The following is a 22,316-nucleotide window of genomic DNA, read 5'->3' as shown; positions in this document are numbered from 1 at the left end:
TTCTGCTGGTCCTTCGAGAAGACTTCTATGTTCCCCTAGAAACACTTCATACAAGTTCTAAACTAACATGATACTTTGTACGTATTCTTAGAATACGTCTTCATCTTATACTTAAGTACTTAATTTCTCTTAAAGTTACTTCTTCCAGTCATGTAGATCATAAATTACTTTTCATCAACTCTGCTATTCCTTGTCCATATCTTCCCATAACTCTTCAGGAGGGATGCATGGGGGAGGGGAGGCAGAGCTCCATCTAGAATTCTTGCTGTTGCATAGGTAGCAGTGCAGCATGTGACTCTCCATTTGTTGTCTCTTATTCTCATTATATTTCTGATTCATTTCCTTTTTAACTAGCATTTATATAGTGCTTTAAAGTTTGCAAAGCACTTTACAAATAATCTTATTTGAGCTTCACAACAACTCTAGGAGATAAGTGCTATTATTCCCATTTTATAGTCGAGAAAACTGAGGCAGACGGAGGTTACATGACTTGACAGGGTCACACAGCTAGTAAATGTCTGAGACTGTTTTGAACTCAGGTCTTCCTTACTCCAGGCCCAGGGCTCTATCCTGTGGTTGTACCATTAGCTGCCTCCTAATATCTTTTATTCTTCTTGCATACAGTTTGTCACTATTAATATACTCTAGTCTGCTGATACCTACCATCTCTCCATTGTCTTTTAGGTGACCCACATTTTTGACTCGTTGGAGAATTTGGTACTCTGTGCTTTGTAGGCATATATTACTGGAAAAATTATGATATTTAAAAGATAGAATTTTACTTCAAGGAGAAACTTGTGAATTTTTGAAAATATGACAGTTTTTCATATGTAATCTTTCCTGTTCTTTTCCTTCTAAACTGATATGGACTGTTGTTTATCTGCAGTGTCTGGCCACGGTATATGAACTAATGAACAGCCTGGGCTGTTCATCCATCTGCATATCATAGTCTAGATAACAGGTACTGTTCAGAGTTTTTCCTGGGTGGACAAGCCAAACTATTGAGTGGTTTTGGGGTCTCATTTAGGAAGTTATGTAAAACGTTCTAAGTCTTGATGCAGTTATCATCATTTACAAATGAAAAGATAACGTTATAAAAGCATTAATTCAAATAGGCTAATTTCTATTGTGTGGTATTATGAAAACTTGAGCAATGTAGTGAAATGCTACAGGGGATTATGTGGTTTCTTTGTTGACCACTCATCCTATTTCTTTCCTGCCTGTTTTCTCATACATCTGCTTATTTATTCTCCTAAAACCTTACATTTTCCACCCACCTGGCTAATCACTAACTTCTTATCCCACTCCTTTCTCTAGCTACCTTCACCTTTCTATCCACCTGGATTGTTATATGCGTGTATCTGGCTGTGAGAGTATGGGTGTATCTCTGGGTAAGAAGGAAGTGTGTAAATGGTTTATGACTGAGAAGTGTAGAACAGGAATGTGATCTGAGGAAAGAAGGAGGATGTACTTGGCTAAATGAGAATGTTGGCCGACTACTCAGGACAAATAACAGTGAGCCCTTAACCGAGTTAAATCCCTAGACAGGAAATATGAAAGGAGATGCTGAAAAGATAAAATTTCAACTTAAAATAGTGAAAGGTTAGCATCAATACTTGAGAGGTGGAAGAAAAAAACAAAATACGATCTGAGAAGAAATATTGGAATAGCTAATGTATGTATGCCAGAATCAGGATCCAAAAAATTCTCAGCAGCCTGTATTGATGGGCAGAATCTAATAAAATTAAATTTCATAGGAATAAATATGTTCTACATTTAGGTTAAAAAATTCATCTGAATAACTGCAGGTTAGAAGAAGTAAAATTAGATAGTGGCAGGGGGGAGCTTAGAAGTTTTAGTTTAATATGAGTCAATAACCAAAATAGTTAATGTAATCTTATTATAGGCAATCCCCTCATTAATGTAGATTATAACCCTTTCATACCTCAATTTCTTAAGTTGTTTTGGCCAATAAAGTTCACCTGGTGGACAACCTTCTTCTGCTGATGAGCCTCTATGAACTTAGATAGGTTGATCCTTAAACAAAAGACAGGCCCTCTAGTTTGAAGTAGGACATGCTATGAATACTTTACTGGCATAACCTTAGGGAAAGGAAAGTCTCTCCTCGGTAGGTACTGAAGTAAGATTTTAGTGGAGAAAAGGTACTGCAACCTGTATTGATAGAAATATAGTATCGGGGGCAGCTAGATGGCGCAGTGGATAAAGCACTGGCCCTGGATTCAGGAGTACCTGAGTTCAAATCCGGCCTCAGACACTTAACACTTACTAGCTGTGTGACCCTGGGCAAGTCACTTAACCCCAATTGCCACACCAAAAAAGAAAGAAAGAAAGAAATATAGTATCTAGAAGATTAACACCTAATAGTAGTAGTTCTCAAATTTCTTGGTCTCAGGATCCCTTTACACTCTTAAAAAAAAATTATTGATGTTCCCAAAGAGCGCGTGCACTTGCATGTGTGTAGAGATTTTTTACTGAGTTAAAAATTAAAACTGATCATTTAAAACAATGATAGACTTATTATATGTTAACATAAAAATTTTTTATGAAAAATATTTCCCTTTCCCCCAAATCAGAAGAATGGCATTGTTTTATATATTTTTGCAAATCTCTTTAATATCTGGTTTAATAGAAGACAACTAGAACTTATTCATATCTGCTTCTACATCCAATTTATTATATATTGTTTTGGTTGAAGTATATGAGGAAAATTTGGCCTCGCAGAAGAGGACAGGTATTTTAACGAGCAAATAACATCTTTAGGGAGTTGTTTTTTTGTTCTTGTTTTTGGTTTTTTTGGGGGTTTTTTTTGCAGGGAAATGAGGGTTAAGTGACTTGCCCAGGGTCACACAGCTAGTAAGTGTCAAGTGTCTGAGGTCGAATTTGAACTCAGGTCCTCCTGAATCCAGGGCCGGTGCTTTATCTACTGCGCCACCTAGCTGCCCTCGAGCAAATAACATTTTGTTATTATAAAAATAGGTTTGATCCTATGGACCCCGTGCAAAGATCTTGTGGACCTCCAGGAGTCTTTAGACTACACTTTGAGAACCATTCTCATACTGTCTAGTCTAAGCTGTCCCTCAGTAAGCAATCCCCTTTACAACAAACCCCAAACAAGAAGCTATCCAGCCTTCATATAAAAATCTCAAGTGAAGGAAAACAAATTCACCTCCCTTATTCTGCCTTTGGAAAGTTCATAGTTTTTCTTTGCATTGTGACTAAATTTCTTTCTTTAAATCCATGGCTCTCCCTCTGTAGTCAAGTAGAATAAATCTAATTACTTTTTTATATAACTACCCTTCAAATATTTGAATACAGTCAAGTTCTTTCTAAATCATCCAGGCTAAATATGGACGGTTCCTCCAACTGAACTTTGAATAACGATCTTGAGGCCCTTGACCATTTCCAGTCTTCTTGCTGAGGATGCTTTCCAGCTTATCAGTGTCTTCTAAATGTACCAAAAATTTGGACATAGTCTCTAGGTATGCTTTAACAAATGGAACTATCACCTCCCATGATCTGGAGACCACCTGGAGGCCTCTCTCCACACAGTCTTAGATCCTATTAGCTGATTTCACAAGCTTCAGAATTTGTGGAGGAGTGTGTGCTGTGTATACAAGTTTTTAATCAGTTTTGGTTACCATATCAGAAGAATGTTGCCTCACATGAAACTTGTAGTCCATTAAGACCTCTAGACCTTTTTTAGACTAATTCCCAACAAACAAGTCATAGCCAAAGTGGAAAGAATATTGGCTATGGAGTCATAAGACTTGGGTTCAAATCCTATAGATCCTTACTGCCTTTGTGATCTTTAGCAAGTCACTAAACCTCTGTGGGCTTCAGTTTCCTCATCTGTAAAATAAAAGGGAGCTTGACTTGCCTACATCTGAGGTCTCTTCTAGCTCTAGGTTATCTTAAACCTTTTTATTTCTCACTCCCTCCATCTTCTGACTCTGACTGAGATCTGGCTCCCTCCTGTTAACATCATTCTTTATATCCTGTTTCTACTAAGCAAATAAATGCCCTTGTCAGGCAGAAAAATGCTTTTGGTCTTGAAAAAACATAATAAGGAAGGTTGAAAAAGGAAATTCATGTATATTCTATAGTCTTACTGATGGTATGACCACAGCAGTGCCCTTAGGGTTTTGAGGTTCATTTACAACACCCAGTCCAGAGTGTTTATCTCCTGATCCCCCAGAACACCCTTCTTCCTTCTTCAGTGAAGTCAAAGCCTGGCCCATAGTCTCTCTCTCCGATCTAACTCCTGCCCTCATACTATAGGATTTTAGCATACATTGGTACATTGGTACTCCCTCAAGCCCCCTAACTTTCTAGGTCTTCAATATACTCCATTCGCGTGGAATGACCTGCTTCTCTACTCCAACTTAGCTGTACACTGAAATGATCATACCTTTGATGTTGCCACCAATGCTAAGTGTTTCACTTCCATATTCATGAAATCCAAAGTTCCTTTATCTGATCATAATTTTGTATCCTTCCATCTGTCTATCTTACAACCTTTATCCCTGTTCATCATGACCTCCAAATTCTTCCCCAACCTCAGTTGTTTCCCATCATCACCTTGTACATATTGGCTTTATACTCTCTCTTCACTACATCTTTCCTCACTTTTTCTTTTTCTTTTTTTTTTTTTTAAGTGAGGCAATTGGGGTTAAGTGACTTGCCCAGGGTCACACAGCTAGTAAGTGTTAAGTGTCTGAGGCCGGATTTGAACTCAGGTACTCCTGACTCCAGGGCCAGTGCTGTATCTACTGCGCCACTTAGCTGCCCCTCTCTATACTCTTTCAATGGTATAATCAGATCCTGTGGATTTGATTGCTGTGTCTATACTGATGCTTCTCAGATTTATATATCCAGCTTTAGTCTTTTATTTTCCATTCCTGCATCACCAGCTGCCTGTTGGACATTTTGAATTGGATATCATGTAGGCATCTCACACTAAAATCTCACATCCAAAATGTAACTCCTGTCTCCTCCCCCTTCAATATTTCTATTATTATCCAGGGCACCACCATCCTTCTAATCAGTCAGATTGACAATCTCAGTATCGTCTCTTCTTTAACACCTTCACTCTGGGTCTGTCATTTGCCAGATCTTGTTACTATCTCTGCAACACATCTCACATACATAACCTTCCTCTCTACTCCCAAAGTCACCACTCCAGACCACGCCTTCCTCATCTCTTGGTTTACTACAGTTAGCCTACTATTTGGTTTCCCTGGCTTCATTCCATCTTTCACACAGCTGCCAGAACAATTTTTCCTAAAGTACAGATCTGTTTATGTCACACACAAACCTCCACCTGGCTCAGTAAAATCCAGTGGTTTCTTATGGACATCAAATATAAATTTTCCCATTTGACATTTAAATCTCTTTACAACATGGTCCCTTCCTACCTTCTAGTTTTCTTCCACATTTCTCCCTTCCTTGAATTTTGTGAACCAGTCACAACAGTCCAACTCCCTTTGCACTGAAATGTCCCATCTCTCCTTTGTTCTGCTTCTTAGAATCCTTGGTCTCCTGCTCAAGCACTCTATGAAACTTTCCTTGATTTCCTCAAATTTTCAATGCACTTCCATTAAAAACTACCATGTATTCATTTGGATAGATTATAAATACGCTTATATGTTTATGTTGTTACCTCCCGTAGAGTGTAATTTCCTTGAGGGTCAGGACTGTTTTATTTTTGTCTTTGTATCCCCAGTGCTTTACACTGTTACCTAATGCTCAATAAGTATTTCTTGGTCTAGATCATTGGAACATAGAAGAAATTTTTATAGTTGGAGCTGTCTAAAATTAGAATGGGCTGTTTTGTAATATAGTGAGCTTACTATCACTGGAAATGTTTAAGCAGAGTTTGGATCAATCAATTGACAAGCATTTATTTAAGTACTTATTATGTACTAGGTGCTATGGATTCAAAGACAGAAATGAAAACAGTCCCTTCCCTTTCTTCTCTTGGCATAAATGTACACAAATAAGTATATACAAGATATATGTATTAAAATACAATATAATTTTGAGGAGGAAAGCATTAACAAATTGGGGTGGGATCAAGAAAGGCCTCATAGAGGGTCGATCTTTGAAAGAAACTAGAGAGTCAAAGTTGGAGAGGTAGGGAAGGGAGTGCATTTTGGAAATTGGGGACAGCCTCTCATAAAGACTCAAAGGTGGGAGAGGGAGTATTGTAAGGAAAAGAAAGGCTGGTTTGGCTGGAGGTAGACTATATGAAGGGGAGTAATGTATAAAAAAGGAGAAAGGGGAAAAACTCTAAGTGCTTTGCAAATATTATTTGATCCTTAAACATTCTTATGAGATAGGTACTGTTATGATCCACATTTTTGGTTGAAGAAACTGAGGCAAGACAGGATAAGTGACTTGCTTAGAGTCACACAGCTAGTAAGTGTCTGAGGCAGGATTTGAACTAGTGTCTTTGTGACTCCAGGTCTAGGTGGACAGGTTGTGAAGGACTTTAAATGTCATATGTAGAAGTTTGTATTTGATGTGAGTTAACAGGGAGATTCTGTATTCCAAATAGGGCAATGATGTGAATATTCTCTTTTTAATTTTTTAAAGGAATTTAATTCATCATAGGAGCTAATAGTTGGAAAGGGCTTCTGAAGTAATACAAAGATTATGTGATTCCATTATTTTTGAGGAGTCAGCCATCATTAAAAAAAGGTTTTGGGTTTTTGTTTGTTTTTGGGGGGGTTGGCCACAGTATTAGTGATTACAGTTGTGTTAAAGATTTCTTGAAGAGTTACTTTTTTTTAACATACTATAAGCCTAGGATAATGTATAAACAAGGTTAGCTTACCTCAAGAATAATTGAAAATTAGTCACACCATATGGAAGCAGCTTGCTTAGGCACTATTGAATATAGAGAGGTTGTTTATAATAACCAAAGAATTGATTTTTTTCCCTCCCTTAAAGGAACATAAAGAGTGACCGAGTTACACCAGAGGAGATAGCTCGCTACTATAAGCACTATGTGAAAGTTATGGGTCTTCAGAAGAATTTCCGAGAAAATACTTACATAACCTCTATATCAAGACTTTACAGAGATCAAGATGATGATGATGACCAAGACAATGATGGTATTTCAATACAGCAATTACAAATGGAGAAGTCAACATTTATCAAGAGAAACTGGGAGCTTAGAGGCTATCAGAGAAAACCTGATGGTACTCACGTCCCTTTCTGCCTCTTTGCTGAGAATGTAGCCCTGGCAACTGGAACTCTGGATTCTCCTACTTATTTGAAAGTTGAAGGGGAAGATTTTCCCTTTGTATTTCATTCAATGCCAGAATTTGGAGCTGCCATTAGCAAGGGAAAGTTACATGGCAAAGTGGACCCAGTTTTAATTGTAGGTTCTGGACTTACTGCGGCTGATGCTGTACTGTGTGCTTACAACAATAATATTCCTATAATCCACGTGTTCCGGAAACGGGTTACTGATCCAAGTTTAATTTTCAAACAACTTCCCAAAAAGCTTTATCCTGAATACCATAAAGTCTATCATATGATGTGTACTCAGTCACATTCTATTGACTCTAATCTTTCATCAGCTTATACCAGTTTTCCTGAGCATCATGTGCTTTCATTTAAGACAGACATGAAATGTGTTCTTCAGAGTGTCTCTGGATTGAAGAAAATCTTCAAGTTATCTGCAGCAGTGGTATTAATAGGCTCACATCCTAATCTCTCCTTTTTGAAGGAACAAGGGTATGACTTGGGCCATAATTCAAACCAACCAATTACATGTAAAGGTAATCCTGTGGAAATCGATCCATACACATATGAGTGTACTAAAGAAGCTAATCTTTTTGCTTTGGGGCCTTTGGTTGGAGACAATTTTGTACGGTTTTTAAAGGGTGGGGCACTGGGTGTTGTCCGATGTCTAGTTACTAGACAGAAGAGGAAACAACATTTAATTGTTGAAAGAGGAGGTGGTGATGGTATAGCATAAAGCCATTGTGTTTACAAGTAATAATTCATAACTAATTCATATGGACAGCTTGCCGTCAGCATTTTTAATAGTGATTTGCAATCTCATTTTGCTGGGGTTATATTGTCTGGCAAGGAGGTACACAACTGTACTCATCATTTTGAAATGTTGTAAGAACTTTGTTTTCTTTATTTAAAACTACCTTATTACCACCAGGTGTAATTTTCAAATGAATAGAAAAGACTGTCAGTTTGTCCAGCTTCATTTTAACTGAAGCACTGTATGTAATGTTATTTCAACAAGACTTGGTTTCAGTTATTTTTCTTCCATTGCTTATGTTTAATTTTCAAAATGTTATTGCCTTGAAACTATAAAATCAGTTGATTAAGCCAGGAAATTGACTTTATATAATTTCCCATCTCAAGGAGAATGTTATGTGGGAAAACACTTCCTAAAAAACGGTTTTATTTATTTTGCTACATCATCAGTTTCATAACTCCCATTTGTCATTTAGATTAAGAGGGGTTTTAAACAAAAGAAGATTCTTTGTTAAATTCTGTAAGAGCTTCTTAATCTTAGATTCTAGTAAGCTGACTGTCCATTAATGTTGGGATGTATCTGCAAAGTTGGCCATTTCAAGACAAATTAATAAAGTATTTTGTGGAGGTTTATTCTCTACTAGACGTCTATAAAGCTTTCCAGTAATACTTTGATTTGAAGTACAACAATAAATTGCTTATAAAAGTGCTCTTATTACTGTGTGAATAGAGTTAATAATTTTAGCTCACATTTATACAATATACTTTTTTTTAGCAGTTTAAGGTTTCCAAAATACTATATTTACATTATTTCATTTGAGCCTTACAACAATAATGTGAAATAGGTATTATATAAATTTTTATAGATGAGTACACGGAAGCTTTGAAATTGTAACTTGGTCACACAATTAGTGTCAAGAATGGGTTTTCAACTTAGGTTTGACTGACCTGATGTCTAGTGTACTTACACAGTGTTGTGTCTTTAAAACAGTGATGAGTTATGCTGGAAGAAATACTTGCAACAAAAATTATTTCTCAAAACAGACCTGTGTGATAGAGCAATTAGCAATAGCCTCATAAATTATTTTTGGCTTTTGATCTGCTAGAGGCATTTAAAAATTATAATTGCTAGATGGAAAAATGTAAGTCTTTTTCATTTATAAGGTAATTGTTAGTACAGAATATCCAATTCCTAGTTTTTTTCTACTGGAAAGGTATTACAAATCTGTTAAATTCTTAATCATTCAAATTTATGTTATCTGGTCTAATGTTTTCATTAATATGTAATAATTAGAAATTCCATGGTTACAGGAAAACAGAATCAGAATTTTGGAGTTGGGAAAGGATCTCAGAGACTATCTAGTTTTGCCAAAACTGATATCCCCTTTGCAGTCTTGCAAGTGGTAATCCAGCCACACTGCTTGAAGAACTCCAGGAAGCATTCTATCTTCCATCAGCAGCCTAATCAACTTTTGGACAGCTTTACCTGTTAAGAGATTTTTTCCTTGTTAATTTAATTCAAATAAATGTTTAAGTGCATGCCAGGTGCTGGGGATACACAGTAAAAGACAGTTTCTGCCCTCAATGAACTTACAATCTAGTATTACCAAGTCATATGTAATCTGTCTCCACTATTGCTCTTAACTGCCAGCTGGGAACAAGGAGAAAAGCATACTTCATCTAACACATTCTTTTTGTTTGTTTTTGACAGGATCTAAGATTTCATCCAGCTAGGGAGCTCCTGGCATATTGACACCTTATCTATAACCTAGAGTCTTAGGTGCCTGAAGCACTGAGAGGTTAAGTGATCTGCCCAGGAAAACAAAATCAATATGTTTCAGAGACAGGTCTTTTTTTTAAAGTAATAAACATTTTTATTTATAGTTTTGGGTTCGAATTTGTATCCCTCTCCCCCTCCCTCCTCTCCCCCCTCCCTGAGGCAGCAAACAATCCAGAGACAAGTCTTGAGTCCCATCTCTGTGATAGCACTTTAGATATTCAAAGACTGCTGTAATAGCCCTCTTAATTCTCCAAGCCAAACATCCCAGGTTCTCTCAGTTGGCTTCTTATTGAAATCTCTTAACATCTTGGCATGACCTAGATTACTTTCCATTTGTCAGTGCCCTTCCCAATATGTGACATCCCAAACTGAACATACTACTCCAGATGTGCTCTGGTTAAGGACCTTTCTGCTTTGGATGCTATGCCTCTTATTATAGCTGCCATATCAGACTATGGCTCATGGTGGAACTGACAGCAAGTCCCACACTCTATCCCTATGTCATTTTCATAAGAATTTTCTAGCCACACAGTTGATTCAGTGACCCAAAGGGTGGGATGCCTCACTTAGCCTCATTAAATTCAGTTTAGAGATTTGGCTCAACATTCCAGCCTCCCAAGCCTTTTGGATTATAAATTTGTTGTCCAATTCTTTCTCTCTGGTGACTCCTACACTGTCATCTAGTTTACATCTTTTATCCAGATAGAGTCATCAGGGTCCCTTCCTGAAAGAGACTAATTAGATAGCATTCTTTACAATGCCTGATTAGTAATGTTTCAAGAAATGAAATTAATTTAGTCCAACATTACCTGGTTCTCACAAATCCATATAGTAGGCAGCGTTTTGACACAGTGAACAGAGAGCTGGTAGCTGGCTATGCACCATCGAGCAGATCCCTAGGCTCCTCTAAGACTAAGAAGCAGAAAGGGCTGATTTTCATTAGTAGAGGAATTTCCTCAACTGTTCCCTAAAATGAAGTCACACATCTAGCTCAAGAGATAAAAGGCCAGGCTTGCTCTTAGCAATGACTTTCCTAGTAATGACTTAGTAATTTCTTTCCTAAAGGTTCAGAAAGCACTTTTTTTATTTTGTTGTTTTTCAGTTGTGTCCAACTCTTTGTGATCCCATTTGGGGTTTTCTTGGCAAAAGATACTGGAGTAGTTTGCCATTTCCTTCTCCAGCTCATTTTACAAAAAAGAAAACCGAGGCAAATTAGGCTTGTGACTTGCCCAAGGTCACACAGTAAGTGTCTGAGGGGGGATTTGAACTTGGGAAGTTGAGTCTTCCTGACTCCAGGCTCAGCTCTTTATGTACTGCACCATCGGGCTACCCTATGCTACAAATAATCAAGAAATTGGAGTATTAGAAATGGTGTCATACTTAAACAGATCCCTGTAGCTGAATATTGACTTAGAAAACCAAAAATTAACATTTTATTTTTATTTTGTCAAACATTTACCAATCAAGGCCATAACTGACACTTCCAGAGGGTATCTACCTTTCTGTTTTGAAAATAAAAACAATTTGCCTATTCATTTTTCAAAGTTTTCTGATAGTGGCTCAGCAGTTATATTCACCAGTTATTTCAATAACGTTCAACAAATCCAAGTTCATTAAGGGCAAGCTAGGTGTGCTCTATTATTTCATGGATCTTAAGTCTTAATTTTTTCTTAACCACTTTTATTCTTGCTTTAAGAGCCCAAACAGAAGAGATATGCAAAATGAGATGTCCTCTCTATCATCATACACTATCATTATCCCAAGATCTTACAACAAAACTTCAAAAATACAAGAACCTGTTTTGTTTTTGTTTTTCTTATCATTCATTATTGATACCACTCTTAAAGGATATTTGTACAACCCCTTTAGATGCATTCTCAGGCATTTGCTGTTATTTTCTGTGCATTGTTTTTTAGAATTCTGTTCATTGATGATTTCATTGGTGCATCTCTAGCAACCTTTCCCTCCAACAGAGGGTGTTTTTTTGCGTGTTTTTTTTTTTTCCTGTCAGAATTTTGCTCTTGAGAGTATTTCATTACTTTTTGGCGGATTTCTATAGAATTTTTAAAGCCTGGTGATCCTACCTAGCCTTTCTAATTTATATGAAATTGCTCTATCAAAATCTAGGGCACATATGCATCATTGTATGTACATGCTTCTTACTTTCAGCAAATTCAAGGGTGGAATGGTGACTTCCATTTCCTTGTAATGATTAACCTAGGATCCACAATATGAGAGCTATTGCAGCCCTATATTTATTTGATGTGCAACTACATTTCCTGGCTTGTCAGAAATATCCTGTTTTCCCCCCTCCCCTATCTTTTCAGATAAAAACCATCGTAATCAAATCTGCTACATTTCAGACAATTATATTTTTACTGGCCCCTTTTAGTGCTCTCCATAACTTTCCAAGAGCCCATCATTCCTTTATGTTAAACAGTGATGCATAACACCAGATTGCATTCTCAGATACCATTTCTTAGCTATTGACTTAGCAGAACCTGCCTTTCCTTTAGTTATGAAAACAGCGTGCTCCCTTAATTGTAGCTTCTTGCTCAAACCACCATCATCTCTGAAGAAGTTTTCATTCTGGGGGTATTCCTCAGAAGGTAGTGGATTCTCCTGTACTGGAAGAGACTAAATAGCCCCTTGTTATGTTGTAGTGGTGATTCTTTTTCAGGTATTAGTTGACATAGATGACAGGTAGAAATTGCATGATTCTGAATCATTGGTTTCAGCATAAACATAGGTATTGGTGGGCAGATCTGATAAGTCCTGGAAAACATTCTGCTGTATTCTATGAGCACATTCCTAGAAGACAGCATACTTCTCTGTTCATTTAAAGTCAACACTTGGTACTTAAAAAAAATAAACATTTTTATTTATAGTTTTGGGTTCCAATTTTTATCCCTCTTTCCCTCCCTCCCCTCCCCACTCCCTGAGGCAGCAAGCAGATATGGGTTATATATGTATGATTATGTAAGACATTACCATAATAGTCATTTTGCACAAGAAAACTTGAATAAAAGAAAAAAATGAAAGTGAAAAATAGCATGCTTCAGTCTGTTCCATCAATATCAGTTCTTTCTTTGGAGGTGGATAGTATGTTTCATCATTAGTCCTTTGGAATTGTCTTGAATCATTGTATTGCTGAGAAGAGTTGTCATTCACAATTCTTCATCAAACAATATTGCTGTCTCTGTGCACAATGTTCTCTTGGTTCTGCTCACTTCACTATACATCAATTTATACAAGTCTTTGCAGGCCTTTCTGAAATCATCCTGCTTGTCATTTCTTATAGCACAATAATATTCCATCACCAGCATATACCACAGTTTGTTTAGCCATTCCCCAATTGATAGGTATTCCTTTGATTTAAAATTCTTAGCCACCATAAAAATAACTGTTATAAATATTTTTGTACAGGTAGGTCTTTTTCTCTTTTTTGGGGATGTCTTTGGGATATAAATGTAGCCAGTGGTATTGCTAGATCAAAGGATATGCACAGTTCTGTAATCGTGTGGACATAGTTTCAAATTGCTCTCCAGGATGGTGGTAATTTTTCACAGCTCCAACAGCGAATTAGGGTCCCAGCTTTTCCACATCCCCTCCACCAGCCAATATTTTCTGTTTTTGTTATATTTGCCACCCTGACAGGTGTGAAGTGATACCTCAGAATTGTTTTCATTTGTATTTCTCTGATCAACAGTGATCCAACGATCCAATGTCATTTATTATAATTTCTCTGTTTCTATTTAGTAGAATACGGCCTCTCTGCTGGTGGCATCTTTGTATCATTATTGCTCTTGGACACAAGAAGGTACTCCCTCAAAATGAAAAGCGATCCACTTTCTGTGTTGGGGATTCTCTTTGGCACTCTATTGAATCCTATAGATGTGTAACGATTGGAATAACGCCACCTGCTGAAGACTTACTGTAGAAGAGTTCCGCCTATGAAGCGAAGGTCTTTGAGGGCAAGACCAGGAGTCTTTTCTTTGGCGTCAGGAAGTGACGCGGGCTAGTGGGAGGAGGAAGGAAGAGACTGGAGCTCGCTCTGATGCTCTTTCCTGGGGACTGGCAGAGAAGGGAGCTAGAAATGTGCTCTCCCTTTAATAGATAGGAATCTAGGCCTTTCTCTCTCTCTTTACCAAATTCTTATTCTCCTTAATAAATGCTTAAAAGCCTAACTCTTGCTAAAGCTTATAATTTATTGGCGACCACTCATTAGATATTTTAGACTAGCTAGAATTTTAGCCCTTAACAGATGCCTACTCAGTGCATTTAAATGTATAAAATAAAATACACAGGATTAAAGAGAAAACCAATTATGTTGAAATAGTTATCAAATTAAAAATATATTTATAGGGCAGCTAAGTGGAGAAGTGGATAAAGTACCGGCCTTGGATTCAGAAAGACCTGATTTCAAATGCGGCCTCAGACACTTGAGCTGTGTGACCCTGGGCAAGTCAATGCTCATTGCCCTGCAAAATATATATGTGTGTGCATGTGCGTGTGTATGTATGTATATATATGTATCTATGTGTATATGTATATGTATACATTCATTCATTTATTCATTTAATGAGCCTCAGGTTAAGAATTCTGTATGGAAAGAACCTCACCCTTATTACATAGCTACTATACCTTGATGATCTTTTTTTTCCCTTCTGCTTACCATTATGTTACACTCTTCAAACCTCCTAACTCAGGTTTCTATCCCCTCTTGCTCTCTGAATTTTTCTTCCTTATTTTCTCTTTTAAATACTTCCATTCTTTAATAATAATTATGATTTAGGAGGTGAAAAAAAGGGTTAATAGGAAAACCTAAGACCCAAGTTGTAATTTAGATATTAGCTCCAAAAGGAAGTTAGACCCCAGTTAATGGATAACTAATTTATGCTAAGTTCTTGTACCCACAGTGATCAGTACCCATAAAAACGGGTCAGGTCAAATAACAATAAAGGAAATGACAAGGCTATAGAAATTCTAAAGAAAAATGATTATATTTTGAAACTAGCCATGGGAACCAGAAAGAGACATGCGTAGAAAAGGCCAAATTTGTCCCCAGATTCACCTTATGACGTGTAAACCCTCAAAATACCTCCACTGAAAAAGGTACCCACCTCGGGGGTTGGCTTAGGACACCAGGAACTCAAAATTAGGATAAGCTCTCCCTTTTACCTCCCCAAGGTGAAGATTATTATAATGAGATTGATAATCAATTTATCTATACTATAAATATAACTGTCTTTTCTTTTACTATTGGAGAGATACCTTTCCACTTTTCTGGTTCTCTCCCTGTGATCACTCACAGCATTGCAATAAAACTTGGGAAACTGAGTCACTGAGTCCTGTAATTCTTTTGGGACAATCAATTTGACCCTAAATTCCATCCCACATCAATTATACTGATAGCACTTTACATATGTTCTCATTTTATCCTTTCATCCTTTACCTCTGGAAGGTGGGTGCTAGTATTATCCACATTTTATAGATGAAAAATCTGAGGTTGAGAAAGACTAATTGATTTACCCAGGGCCACACAGCTGGTAAGTTGTATAAAGCTGGATTCAAACTCAGGTCTTTGAAGAAACATTCTCTCTGACAATCTGGCAAATTAGAGAGGTGTCTTTACAGGTCTTTCATTTATTTTAGTCTCTTGTAACTACTAGAAACCACTATGATAACCTTCCTAATTCGTCTGTCTCCCTAGTCTCTTCCCCACCCCCAAATCGACATCCACATCATTGTGCAGTGGGACCCCAAGAAATCCAAAAGATTCCAACCCCTTAGGCCAAGGGAAAAACAGCTCCCTCTCCCACCTCAGGTATGAGATGTGGCAGGGCATGGCCCTAATACAGTACACTAAGATCTGCAAGATGATATGCAAGATAGAGATGAATGCTGCATATTCTATGGATACCCCATTATCAAAGATCACCTTTTAGTTATCTGGTCCCAGTTCTGCATTTCTTTTTGTTTTGTAATTCCCTCCCTTTTCTTGTTTTGTAAAGGTACAAAAGACCATGTCTTCTCTTACTCCAGTGAGACAGATTTTCCATAGTGAGTATGTCTCCTGACCATATACCCTCTCTCCTAATAAATCTTTTTATTTTACAAGATTCATGGTGAGCCTCTAGTTCTTTGGGTGATCTAGCCCCTTGAACCAGGTCAGAAGTTCCGTGGATCACAGTTGCCCTATTAAAAATACTAAGGCTGGGGCAGCTAGGTGGCGCAGTGGATAAGTGCCGGCCCTGGATTCAGGAGTACCTGAGTTCAAATCTGGCCTCAGACACTTAACACTTACTAGCTGTGTGACCCTGGGCAAGTCACTTAACCCCAACTGCCTCACTAAAAAAAAAAAAAAAAAAAAAAATTTAAGGCTCTAATCTGACCATTACTCTGTTGCTCAGGAAGCTTCTGTAGCTCCCTATTGCTTCTAAGATAAAACACAAATTTCTCTGGCATTTAAAGCCCTTCACAAGCTAGCTCTGAGTTATCTTTCCAGACAGAGCACATTCTTCCTTATTCATTCTAAGCTTCCCCCAAACTTATTGTTTACCATACCTGACATCTCATTTCCACCTTTGCACAAACCATCCTACAAGACTGCAAATCTTCTCTCTCCTTATCTCTACCTTTTGGAAACCCTAGCCCTATTCAAGGCTCAGTTCTTCAGGAGCCTTTCTTACTTTTTGTGGATTTATCACTCCCCTACCCAATTACTTATTTATCTGCATACAAGTTATTTCCCACCTCCACACACCAAGTAGAATGTCATTACCTTAAGGGCATAGAATATTTTTGTCTTCCTATCCTCCTTACTTGATGCATAGTAGCTTAATAAATCCTTGTTGAATTCTTTTTTTTTTTTTGTGATGCAATTGGGGTTAAGTGACTTGCCCAGGGTCACACAGCTAGTAAGTGTTAAGTGTCTGAGGCCGGATTTGAACTCAGGTCCTCCTGACTCCAGGGCCAGTGCTCTATCCACTGCGCCACCTAGCTGCCCCTTGAATTCTTAATAAAGCCTTTGCCATAGTAAGGTGACAAGTATTCATTTAGTGTGCATATAGCTGTTACTTTACACTGGCAAAAACACAAACATATGTATTGTCTAGAGGTTGCTGAAAAATTTCCTCTTACCCACAACATGTGCTGGATCTATGTTCCTCAGGTTTTTATCTTTGTTAAAAACTGCCTATTCAATGTCAAATATATTTGGTGGCAAGAGGTGTGGTGTCTCTGTGGTTATTTGTGTGTCTGTGTAGTTTTTCCTTCCATTTCTCCCTTTGACCTACAATTAACAACTTTCTACTCCAAACAGAAACTAGCCCCAGCTTATTCTTTTTTTATTTTATTTTTTGCACAGGGCAATGAGGGTTAAGTGACTTGCCCAGGGTCACACAGCTAGTAAGTGTCAAGTGTCTGAGGCCGAATTTGAACTCAGGTCCTCTTGAATCCAGGGCTGGTGCTTTATCCACTGTGCCATCTAGCTGTCCCAAGAAGTATTATTTTTAGGGAACATCTCATGGTACTTGTGATAAGCTTTGGCAAAAAGGCTGCCATGAAAATAGTTGCAGCTTATGTACCAATGTGTGTTAGAGAATGATAGTAGAAAAATTCTACAAAAAATCAGTAAGACTCTAAATTAAATGAATATTTATTTGGTGGCCTCAAAGAAAATAGGGGAGAATAAGCAAGTATTTGGAAAACTTGGTTTAGGAGTAAGAAATGAAAGCAATCACCAACTTTTTTCTTTAAAAAAAAATTCATTTTTCTAAATCAGCAAAAACTATACCTTCTTGGGGCAGCTAGGTGGCGCAGTGGATAAAGCACCGGCCCTGGAGTCAGGAGGACCTGAGTTCAAATTCAACCTCAGACACTTGACACTTACTAGCTGTGTGACCCTGGGCAAGTCAGTTAACCCCAATTGCCTCACCAAAAAACCCAAAACAAAACAAAACAAAACAACCCCCCCCCAAAAAACCCACTATACCTTCTTTTTCACCCCATCCCTCTCAAAATGAAAACAAAAAGAAAAACAAACCACACTATTACAGACAAATATAGTCAAGTAAAACAAATTTCCACATTGGCCACATCTTTAAAAAAAAGTCTCATTCTGCACTCTTATAGGTGTGCAGCATGTTTGATTATTAATCCTCTGGAATTATAGTGATTGCATTGATCAGAATTCCTAAGTCTTTACCATATTGCTCTCATTGTATAAATTGTCCTCCTGTTTCTATTTACTCTGAATTAGTTCATATAAATATTCCTAGGTTTCTCTGAAACCATCTCCATTTTTAAAAGCACAATTATACTCCATCACATTTATATATTGTAATTTGTTTAGCCATTCCCAAATTTATTGGCATGCTCTGATTCCCATTGCCATGTCAAAAAGAGCTATAAATTTTCTTCTACATTCTTAGAGTCTGTTTTGCTTAATACTAATCTCTACCTTAAACTACCCTTTAGCTAATTTTCTCTTCTTCCTTTTCCCATTTCCCTTGTGCATGAGATGTACTTTTGTACACAACACTGTGTGTGTGTGTGTGTGTGTGTGTGTATTGCAAGGGGCTAAAATTCTAGTTATAGTATCTAAAATGTAATGAGTGGTCGCCAAAAAATTATAAGCTTTAGCAAGAGTATTTAAGTGTTTAAGTATTTATTAAAGAGCATTTGGATCAGAGAGAAAGGTAAAAATCTAACTATTTCTAAGATACCCCATCATCTGACCCGCCATGGTGAGGTCAGGAACCAAAAGAGGAAGAACCTCTCTGCCAGCGTCCGCTTCCTACTTCATGTCCTCCTCCCAGAAATGGGAGGCTCCTCAAGTTGATTGGCTGGTAGCTTTGATAGACAGTACCCACAAGCAAACGTCACTTCCTGACGCCAAGGAACTGACCACATGGCTTGCCCTCAGACGCCTTCTCCTCATGGGGGAAGCTTTCCTACAGTAGCTCTCAAGCAGGTGGTGTCATTCCAATCATTACAGTATTCTTCCTTTCTTTGAGCAGTTTGGATGAAAGTGAGGTTCAAGTTGTCAGCCACTTCCTCCCCAATCCCTTCTTCCTTGTTTATATAGATATCTGCTTGTATACTCTTAATTATATAAAATAATTATTTAATCTTCCTTTCCCTTCCCCCTCTAATCAATTTTCCTTTCCCTCTTTCCATCTATCTCTTAAGATCATCAAGAAAGTAGAACCAGTCCTAGGCAATCTGTTTAATTAGACTCCCTCTTTGAGCCTTAATGATGACATGGTTCAATGGGGATGCATGTATCACCTCACTATATATAAGCCATCTATTATTGTTTAGTCCTTTTATCACTATTTGTATTTCTATTTTTGTTTTTCTTAACTCCTGTGTTTCTATACAGCTCTGGTCTTTTAAAATCAAGAACATGTGGAAATCCTCTTTCATGAAAGATTCATTTCCCCCTCCTTATGAATTATATTCAGTTTTACTAGGTACACTACTTTGGGCTGTAAACCTTTATCCTTTGCCTTCTGGAACGTCATATTCCAAGTTTTTTGCTCCTTGATTGTGGTAGTTGCTAAATCATGTGTGATTCTGACTGTGGCTCCTCAGTACTTGCTTTCTGGCTCCTTATAGTATTTTTTTGGAAGCTCTAAATATTGGTTATGTTTCTGGGAGTTTTCATTTGCAGGGTTTCTTTCAAAAAATGGATGGATTCTTTCTATTTCCACTTTGTCCTCTGGTTCTAAAAGATCTGACCAATTTTTAAAATTAAAAAAAATAATATTCATTGAAATATTGGTTCCTTTTTGCATTCAGATAATACAATTCTTATTTTTTTCTCCTTAATTTGTTTTTCAGGTCAGCTGTTTTTGTCACAAGATACCTTTTCTTCTATTTTTTCCCCTTCCATAAGTAACAAACTCTCCATAATTTTGAACCTTTTCCTCTCACTCCCTGATTAGCTTCTGGTACTCAAAGAGATGAGCCTTCCTCTAAATGATATTGCATCTCTAGCTATTCTGTTTAGTACTGGCTACATCTTTTCTCAAGTCTCTTGTCATAATGGTTTTGTAGATAAAATCAGACTACTATTTCTTACTGCCACTTAGAGATACCACTTTCACAAATTCAGCATTATCACTCAATCTAGACCATAGTGAGTATTATCTACTGGCCCCCAGTTGGTTGTCCTGCTTTTCTCATTTCAGTAACTAGTTCACTATCTTCCTCTCTTCCCCAATTCCTTATCTTATACTAAAGGATTGCATCATATATCTTGATATTTCCTCAAACATCCAAAACTCTCAGCCCCTCAATATCTTCAAATTTCATGAATTATTACTCTATCTCACCCTCAGCCACAGAGATGTCCACACCCTCACATTTTATATATCATTACCCACACAAGTTCCACTTCCATGACCAAAAATTCTATGCCTTATCTCTCCTGAAACTATTACTTGTTCTCATTGTGATGTCTAGTCCCTCTACCTTTCAGCACTTACATCAGTCTGGAGCTCTACTCTGACTTAATTTTCCTCCCCGATGTCTACACTGCTCTCCACTCTCCTACTAGTTCCTTTACAGACAGAACTGGTTCCTTTTCTGAGATTGGATTAAGATCTTAGTTTGGTCTTCTAATAGTTTGGGTATTTTATATTTTTGAAGGCATCTCCATTTCTTTTTGTGTTGTTGCATAATGTTCTTATTATTGTTATTCTGATTTTGTTGTCATTTTACCTTGCTCATTTGCTTTTTTTATTGATTTGGCTTTCTTCTTAATCAGATTAGTGAAGGATTTATGAATTTTATTAGCCTTTTCAAAGAACTGGTTTTTAGTTTTATCTATTATTTCTATTTTGTTTCCAATTTATCTATTTGCCCTCTAATTTTTAGTATCTTCTCTTTTGTGCTTATTATAAATTTACTTGTTGACTGTCTAATTTTTAAAATGCATATTCAGTTCATTAATTTTCTTTTTCTAAAATGTGTGTTTGTAGAGACAATTTCTTCCTTATGGGCTGTTTTAGCTGAATTCCAGAAATTTTGGTATGTTGTTTCATCAATATAATTTTCCTTTACATAGTTATTATTTTATGATGTTTACTTTGAGCCATTCATTATTTAGGATTTCACTGTTGAGTCTTCATTTGGATCTGTAGTTTTTGTTTATGGTCCTTGAATTATTATTATTGCATTACAATATGTAAAGAACATATGAACCATTTCTGCCTTCTTTTTACATGTGTTTGTAATTTCTCTGTGCCCTAGCATGTGGTCAATTGTAAATGTTCCATGTGATATTGAGAAATGTGTATATTCTTTCACAATACCATTTAGAAGATGCCAAAGATGTTTCAAACTCTAGTTTCTCCAGAAGTTTGTGCAGTTCTGTATTTTCCCTTTTGCTTATCTTTGTTTCTACTTCTTTCCTTGTTTTATCCGAAACTGAGAGGGCTATTAAAGTCTTCTGTCAGTATAATATTGATGCAGATGTCTTCTTGAAGGTCAGGTGTTTCCTTTATTAATTTGGATTCTAAGGCATTTGGAGCGTATGAGTTTATTACTGATATTTGTTGTCTATAATATTAGTTTCCTTTCAGCATAATGTAGTTTCCATTTTTATCTTTTTTATTTTTTGAATATTTTTGTCAGTATGACTGTAACTCCTGCTTTTTGGACCGTATTTCCTTCTACTGCTTGTGTTCAGTGTCTTTGAGCTTTCTTCTACCTGAGATCTTGTGTAACTTTAGTCATGGTTTTTGTTGTTTCCCCCTATTTTCCAATGTTATTCAAATTCTGACTCCATTCCTCTCTGATGGGCTGGATCTCAAAGTCAGTCTCCTCCCATACTAGACAATTCACCAATTCACCAGCCTTGTCTCTGTCCCAAGTGACTTTTGAATGGATGAAATTTGCCCCAGATGGATACTGAGTTCTTTCTCTTAGGCTTAGTGAAGCGTTACACAGCTTTTCTCCCTCCTTTTAGAGTGTCCTAAGTGCCTTGTATCACTCCTCAGGTAGTTTCTTGGTCCTTAGGCTTGGCACCAGCAGTTCAGAGCTTTGGACTGTGGTCATCTGCTGAAGCACTGGTAATCTGTCGTAACTCCTAACATGCCTTTGCTCCTAAAGGGCCGCAGGTGCTGGCTGTCAGGGAAAATCTATGCAGCCTGACACCTAGGTCTCCATGGCACTGGAAAGAGGAAGGGGGGAACAAAGTGTGGGGTTGGGCATGATTGAAACCCCCTGAAGTAGGCCCTTGAGTCAGTGAGTGCAGCCTCACTGCTAGTAGCATAGAAGGTGGGGGATTAATGCAGACTTGAGCTTAGAGTAGGCATCAGTTTGTGGGGTTTTTTTAACCTTTAGGTTCTGGATGTCCCAGACTATGGAGAGAGCTGAAGGTACTCTGGTGTGTAATTTCTGCTCTTGAGGGGTTTGGAGGGTTGTTGGCATCAAAGAAAATGCCTAGTCCTCCATCTTGTTACTCATGCAACATCTGTCCTCCACTCTTATACAATCA

The 22,316-nt window shown here is 37.4% G+C and overlaps 1 protein-coding gene across 1 annotated transcript in view; it reads left to right on the top strand.

The window, feature by feature from the left end:
- OSGIN2 (oxidative stress induced growth inhibitor family member 2) overlaps positions 1-12,755 on the top strand; it is a 30,160-nt gene extending 17,405 nt beyond the window's left edge. Inside the window, exon 6 of the mRNA XM_044004422.1 lies at positions 6,973-12,755. Within this exon, the coding sequence (XP_043860357.1) occupies positions 6,973-8,008 (1,036 nt within the window). The 3' untranslated portion in view covers positions 8,009-12,755. The remainder of the gene's footprint in view (positions 1-6,972) is intronic.
- Positions 12,756-22,316: the final 9,561 nt, after the last annotated feature.

This window comes from Dromiciops gliroides, chromosome 1, assembly GCF_019393635.1.
Source record: "Dromiciops gliroides isolate mDroGli1 chromosome 1, mDroGli1.pri, whole genome shotgun sequence".
NCBI lineage: Eukaryota > Metazoa > Chordata > Mammalia > Microbiotheria > Microbiotheriidae > Dromiciops > Dromiciops gliroides.
The sequence above is the reverse complement of the archived record's forward strand: the minus strand, read 5'-3'. Positions and strand labels throughout refer to the sequence as shown.